The sequence below is a fragment of the Macadamia integrifolia genome, unplaced genomic scaffold (assembly GCF_013358625.1).
Source record: "Macadamia integrifolia cultivar HAES 741 unplaced genomic scaffold, SCU_Mint_v3 scaffold635, whole genome shotgun sequence".
Classification (NCBI taxonomy): domain Eukaryota; kingdom Viridiplantae; phylum Streptophyta; class Magnoliopsida; order Proteales; family Proteaceae; genus Macadamia; species Macadamia integrifolia.
In genome coordinates, this window is record NW_024870503.1 from 67,391 (window position 1) to 74,525 (window position 7,135).

General features: G+C 38.7%; 1 protein-coding gene across 1 annotated transcript in view; it reads left to right on the forward strand.

The window, feature by feature from the left end:
• LOC122069543 (E3 ubiquitin-protein ligase RNF170-like) overlaps positions 1 to 3,518 on the forward strand; it is a 27,344-nt gene extending 23,826 nt beyond the window's left edge. Inside the window, exons 4-5 of the mRNA XM_042633593.1 lie at positions 2,950 to 3,001; positions 3,077 to 3,518. Of these exons, the coding sequence (XP_042489527.1) occupies positions 2,950 to 3,001; positions 3,077 to 3,189 (165 nt within the window). The 3' untranslated portion in view covers positions 3,190 to 3,518. The remainder of the gene's footprint in view (positions 1 to 2,949; positions 3,002 to 3,076) is intronic.
• The last annotated feature ends 3,617 nt before the right edge of the window (positions 3,519 to 7,135 follow it).

A 7,135-nucleotide genomic window follows, 5' to 3' on the forward strand; every position in this document is an offset into this window, starting at 1 on the left:
TTTAACACTTAAGTACACACAGACTATAATTTTCCTTTTTACTAGATCGGGTTGGCCCAAGTCTAGCAGTTGAATGAATAGGAAGGGAAATGGTTTCGATAACTTTGTCCCCAAGCAGCTGGACGCTGCTCCAATTGGTTGTCCACTTACGATGCATTCTGGTCATTTTGAATTGTGTCTTGGTTGCTTGCATCCTGTCTTCGCATGCTATTGTGTTGACCTGCATGGTTTTGTCCATGACATTTATCCTTTGTTGCCATTGGTGAAACCTGAACCGAGCCCAACCAGTGGCCATCCTTAGGAACAGGGCTTGAGGGGCCCCTGCTCCAATCCATTTGTGTGTGTTTCATACGCCACTTCTGATATATGTCATTTAAATTTTCCTATTTTCCTGATATCTATTGTAAAATAAACGTGAGGAAGCTAGTGAATTTTGAAATTAGTGATCCTGGATTTTCATTTGTTAAGTATAGGCTGCTCTCAACAAGGCGACCTTGCTTTGCACCTCTCTCCTGAGATGATAGGAGAGGCTCAGCACATCATTTGTGGTTGGTGCTTCAATATGCATAATCTGATAAAGCATGACAGTTTTCCCTTAATTTATAGGTAATAAGGGCACCATTAAAGGTATCAGTGTTTGGTAAAATTATATAAGGTTGTATAGAAATTAGTGTTGGTGTGAGTGTCTTAAGACAAGTTTTGGAAAGTGTTTACTGTTTCTTGTTCGTAGGTGACCATGTGACAAACCATTTACCATGAGTAAGCTCAACTAAGCCTGATCTTAACTACTTCAGTTTAGGTATAATTTTATATCCTAGTCGTAATGAGAGAGAACTTGGTAAACAGTCAGTGAGCTAGCTTGAAGATGGGAAAGAGAAGTGGGACGATGAGAGGAGGAGGAGAGAGATTTCAGAACCACAATAGATTCTGAATGACCCATATCTATTGTGGGCTACATCTTATTTATAAATTAACAAATAAAGATTTGTAGTCTAAGAAGAATTCCTACTTAAAATACAACTCAGAGTACAATCCGAGTCGAATAAGGAAAGTTAATAACAAGGAAAATAAAGACATAACACAATAGAGACTCCCTCTATCCTGATCTCTCCCAAACACTCCAACCGCTAGCAACACCACAAGGGGAACAACAAAAATACCCCGCAGTATGTACAAAACTTTATCACTCACCCTCAAGCTGGAGCATATAAATCGCCTATGCCCAACTTGGAACAATCTTTTTGGAACGTAGGACGAAACAGAGGCTTTGTAAACATATCACCCAACTGATCAGGAAAAGAGAAAAACGGAGTGACAATCAACTTTCTCATAGTTGCATTTCATGCAAAGTGACGGTCGACTTCAATTTGTTTTCTCTTTTCATGAAACATCGGGTTTCTTGCAATGTAAATGGATTGATTTTCACAATACATCTTCATAGATTTATTAACTGAAAAACCCAACTCTTGAAGCAGAGAATTCAACTACATCAACTTAACTACAGTATGAGCTATAGTTATCAAGGCGTCACCGATGGGTCCAAACGACTTTACCTGGACTGGCACTTAGGCACCTTGTTGGTGTCACTTAAAATCCCCCCCCCTTAGACCGCCTTGGTTCACTTGGGCACTGTGACAACTATGAGCCATAGCCCTATACTCAACCTCAACATTGGATCTAGCCACAATCATTTGCTTCTTGCTTCTCCACTTGGTAGGATTTTCACCAATAAATGTGCAATAACCAATGTTACTGCCTATCACCATTAGAACCAACCCAATCAGCTTTAGAAAACCTGCCTAGATCAATATGCTGATGTGGACTATAAACGAGCCTCTTCCCTAGAGCCCCTTTATACGCCTTAAGATTCCACACATTGCCTTCCAATGAGTCTTCTTGGGTGATTGCATAAACTGGCTGATAACACCCAAAAAAAAAAGGATATATTAGGTTAAATTAACTGTCAGATAAATGTGTTCCCTACTGATCTCCTGTATTGATGCTTGTCCGAATGATCTATATATCATCGGCTACATCTTATTTGGTAACTAACGAATATAGAGTTGGCAGTCTTAAGAAGGAATTCTTACATAGAATACAACTCGTCTGAGTCATTAACACTAGTGTTTAAGCTAAAGAACAAAACAATTAATTATTAGGCATCATGTTTGTGAAGCTCAGTTAAATTTTTCAATCCGTAGGCAAACCATTTACCCATCTTGGGAAAAGGGGAAAGCCTCATTGGCTTCATCTGGTTGCAAGGAAATAAAGGGAAGGGAAGTGAAATTAAATCAAAACAAAAAAGTCCCCTTGTTTTGATCTTTTTTTTCCTTTTTTTTTTTTTTTTTAGTAGAACCTTGTTTTGATCTTAAAAGCATAATAGTTATTAAGCATCATGTTTGGTAATCATTATATAACATGATTTTGTAACCAACTCTAAATCTAGCAAATCCGGTTATTAAATTTTACTATAGTTTGCTACCAAATCCCCTTATTCGGAAAGGAAAATAAAGATTACATCAGAAAAGCATAATAACCAAATATGGTAAGAGTTTTAAGTAGGTTACACAACCAAGATATAAAACTTTTTCTTTTTCTTTTTTAAATCACCTTTCACTTCTCTTTTCTGTTTTACTTGCATCCAAATGGAGCCATTATGAATCTTGGAGCAACACTGCATAGACTCGTTTGTACCCAATGTTAGTTTGTTGAAAACCAGACTTCAGGTTCCATTTTTCTCCCAAATAAAAGACCACGTAAAAGTAGAATTGCCGTATGATCTTATTTTTTATACTAATTTTATATAAATATTTTCCTTTCACATGGTTTTTAGCGCGAAAAATGGAGCCTCAATATTTTTCTATTGAACAAGCGTTTACTTATTGCATGATGTTTGACTGAATTGATATAATTTTGGATTTCATTGTACTCTGAATTTCTTATCTGCAGATGCTAATGACCGCCATCTACATGCTGAGCCCCATTAATATTATCCCAAAAGGTATTGGTTAAACCATTTTGATAATGCCAATGTAATTTGGTGATTATTCAACAAATGGTGGTTGCTGTTTGCCAGGGATCGCGGGATTTATAGGTAAATTGGATGATATTGCTATAGCTCTCATCCTTTTCCTACATGTTGCCGCTATGTATCGCTCAGCACGTCTTTCCCGACGTGGAGGTAGTTGATCTGATGTCCATTATCATACAGTGTTGGAACCAAAAGTCATATGAAGAAAAGTTTCGCTTTCAGGTGGATGTTAAGAAAGTAATAGGCATCAGATCTTTTCATCCCACGGAATTCATTGGACTCACTTATTTTGATATATTTTTTGGATGAATACTAGATTGTTAATGTATAATATTATATGGGGTTGAATGGTTCAAACCCACTTGTCTTGTATTATCTTCCAAGCAAATAGACTACAGCTGAGAATGGTTTTGTTCTTTCTATAAATATTTTTGAATGGACAAGATGCAGAGTCTGTATTATAACAAGGATGTCCCAAAGTTTTGCAGATCGAAGTTTTGGTCAATGTGCATGATCTTTTTACTTTTGATGTTCCAACTTATTTCAACATTTCATGTATTAAATATTCCTTTCCGTTTTGTCACAACATTTGAAGGTGATTTGTTTGCTACTGTGAATGCTTAGATTACTCTGGACTTATATTATAGTGTGAGGATTCTCTTAGCAAACTCGGCGCAATGGTAAAGTTGTTCCATTGTGACCTAATGATAACGGGTTTTTATTAGGAATCTCAGCCACCCTATGAAGTGGGGGTAAGACTTTATACATTATGGTCTTCATATCCCATAGTGGTGAGAACCCTTATGCACCGCTTACCTACCACCCCACCCCACCCCACCCCACCCCAAGTAAACAGTCTATATCACATCTCTTCACATTATTTTTATAATTAATTGTCTCTTAAAACATTAATATAACGATACAACTGAGAAGGGGGTACATCTATAACCACAATTAAAAAAAAGGTGTTTTTTAGAGGAACTTAACCAAAAAGTTAAAAAAGGAGGTATGGATACGTGGCTTACTAGTAACAAAATTAATTTTTTTCTATAAGCTGACTCAATGACCTCACCATTGACAATAATTGGAACACAAACCTAATTATTACCAAAAAATCGAACACAAACCTAATATCTTCTTTTCTATCATTATCTAATAAAAATAAAATCTTTTTTTTTTTTAATTAATATTGACAGTGATAGTTGGTGGTGTCATCTCCAAGAAGAGGGTTGTTATCATTAAAGTTAAAATTTTGAATCGTAGTTTGAATACTAATTCAACCGGATGTTCAAGCTTTTGCTCATCTTCATGTTTATGTTAGTTGATGCGGTAAACTTTGACAGATACACTATTCTAAAAGAAGTTGGCAAACTCATGCGAAGAGAACAGTTGGCAGAGGGCGCTGGGTTTATCTGGTGCAATAACCCTCTGATGGTAAAGTCATAACACTCAACGATTAAGTATTTGCATTTTTATCGTTTTTTATCTCTCCCCCCTCCCCTCTCCCCTCTCTCCCCTCTCCCCTCTCCCCTCTCCTCTTTTTCAGAGGCTTACCCTTGATATTTATAAGGTCCGCCTCCTTTATGTCCCTAGTCTCCACGTTTTTTTAGATTCCTACTGGAGTGGGGAATATTCCCATTTTTTAGGAATTGGAGGAAGTCAGGATACTCATCGTGGTGTTTTCATGGCATCCCTGGAGGCTAAGAGCGGTAGCCTCCCGCTCTTCTAGGCGTCCACTACGCCACTTGGTTATCCTATTAGAGTCTTGGCTGAGTAGGTTTCTTAGCTGGCACGATGTGACTTTCCTCCCTTGGGGAATCCCCTGGACGTATATTGGCTTTAGATCGGTCAAGGGCTGAGATGAGACAATGGCCGAGGAGAGGGCTCAGCGGGACTGGGACAAGGCGGTGGCTTGTCCCCCTGTGGCCGAGGCGAAAGCTTGGTGAGACTGGGACAAGGCGATGGCTCGACCCCCTGTGGCCGAGGTGAGGGCTCGATGGGACTGTGGCCAAGGCAGTGGCTCATCCCCTTATGGCCGAGGCGAGGGCTTGACGGGACTGGCACATCACCTTTCCAGCCCGTGGCACTTATTGGCACATCACTAGAGGCATTTCTTTTGGAAAATCTAAATGCACCATAAATTTAAGTTCTTCTACTGAAGACTTGTTTATGGAGGAATTCTCGCTAAAGACATACTGAGCAAATGGATGGATATTGACCCTCTTTGTAATTTGAATTGGTTCCTGGTGAGACCATTGTGTTGGCACTGGCGGTTCACCAAAGTGGCGAAGTAGTGGTATCTTTCTTTGCCACAATCATCTTGAATCCACAAGGCAGCTTTCTCTTTCTTGTGATTTCTCTAAGAGAATTTGGGCAGCTAGCCATTTGGCTTTGAGAACTGAAAATCTTTTTGATAATTCTTTTAAGTACTTGGTAATGTACTTTTTTAATACAAATACAATACCGAGGCTGATATTACTACTTTCTTTATTACCTTTATAATCATATACCATTAGGCAGGATCTCAAGTATGGCCAAATAAGATCAATATTACAGCAATCACACCACAGAATAATAACCCATTCTTGAACTAGGGTTAAATTTGGAGATTTGCATGAATAAATAAACTCAGAACTCAAATCACCTCCAAACTCCTGTCAAGTAGCAGTATCTGATTGTTAATTAGATCTCAAGGGATGGGCAGAAACAGGTTGGAGGATGGAAAGATCGATGCCTTAAAGGTTGCAGAAAAAATTCCTTCCACCAAAACAAAAACTCAGGAACTAATTGATTAGTTTTCAATGGATGATTCTAGTAGCAGAAATTACACAATCGAATGTATCCCGACTTCCAGTAGATCACACACAAATTGATTTGAAAATAAAAGAAGATAGTAGGTAGCAATTGGCCTTCTTCATACAACAGGTCATGGTCCCACCAAATCTGAAGCAATATCCTTCCTTAAGTTGTGGTCAATGTCTTCTTGGAAAGCAAGATCCATCCAATGGCCAAAGACTATACAGCAGGCACTAAACCCTACAAAATATGGAGTTAATCTTCCTACAAATCAACAAGTCAGTAGCCAAGGAAAATCTGAAAAAATAATCTCCACACAAACAGTAGCCTGGATCCTAATATCTCCATGCAAGCTATCCTTGGGTCCCTTATGATATGCTCTATCAAACCAATCAAGAACAAGGATAGACCTGACCAGGCTGTCTCCCACCGCGATTCTGAACTGGTGTTGAGCCCTGTTATTCCTACAATCTACATTAATAGTTCTCTACAGAGCTGCATACATTTAAGCTTCAACTTTCCAAAATGCAGTACTATAGTACTTGAGTATAACATAATCCAAAAGAAGTGGCTTTTGGGATTTGTATTATCTGTTGGATTTATGGGCTAAATTAATTATTCGGGTTGATTAAATGGGTGAGAGTCAAATTGCATGAACCGGTTCGGTCCACTCTCAAGCTTAGGGATATGCTGGCTCAACCCATTGTGGTTTAGGGTTTTGAGTGCAGGACAGTATTATAAATACTAGGTTTTGGGTCCCTACAACCATTATTCATTCTTCCCCACTTTACCACTAAAGTGAGAGAACCAAGGAGGTTTAAGGGGTTGTAGAAGATCCATAGCCAAGCCAATAGAGCGAAAGTGGGAGTAACCAACATCAATCATCTTCAGCATACTAGGTGAAAGGTACAAATCGATCCTCCATAATTTTATTAGATTCGTGTTCTTGTTTTTCCTGTGTGGTTTCCTCCATAGGGTTTCAATCTCAAACCCATAGGGAGTTCTAACAAGTGGTATCAGAGCAGACCACATGGGACAAGAATCGATTGAATTTTTTTTTGTACATGAGGATTTTGATTATTACTTAAAACTTGATTTGATTAAAAATCATGAAAATCATAAAAATCGTAATTTTACCATTACTTAAAGATCTTGTATGGCAAAACTTTCTTCACGAAAGTTGTAGATCACGAGAAGACGGTCGCGGCGGTATGCCGCACGTCACCGGAAACCTCCGGACGCGCCGGCACGCGCCGCCGGAAACCGGCTGCCGGAGGAGAGAGAGAAAAAAAAAATCCAAAAAAAAAA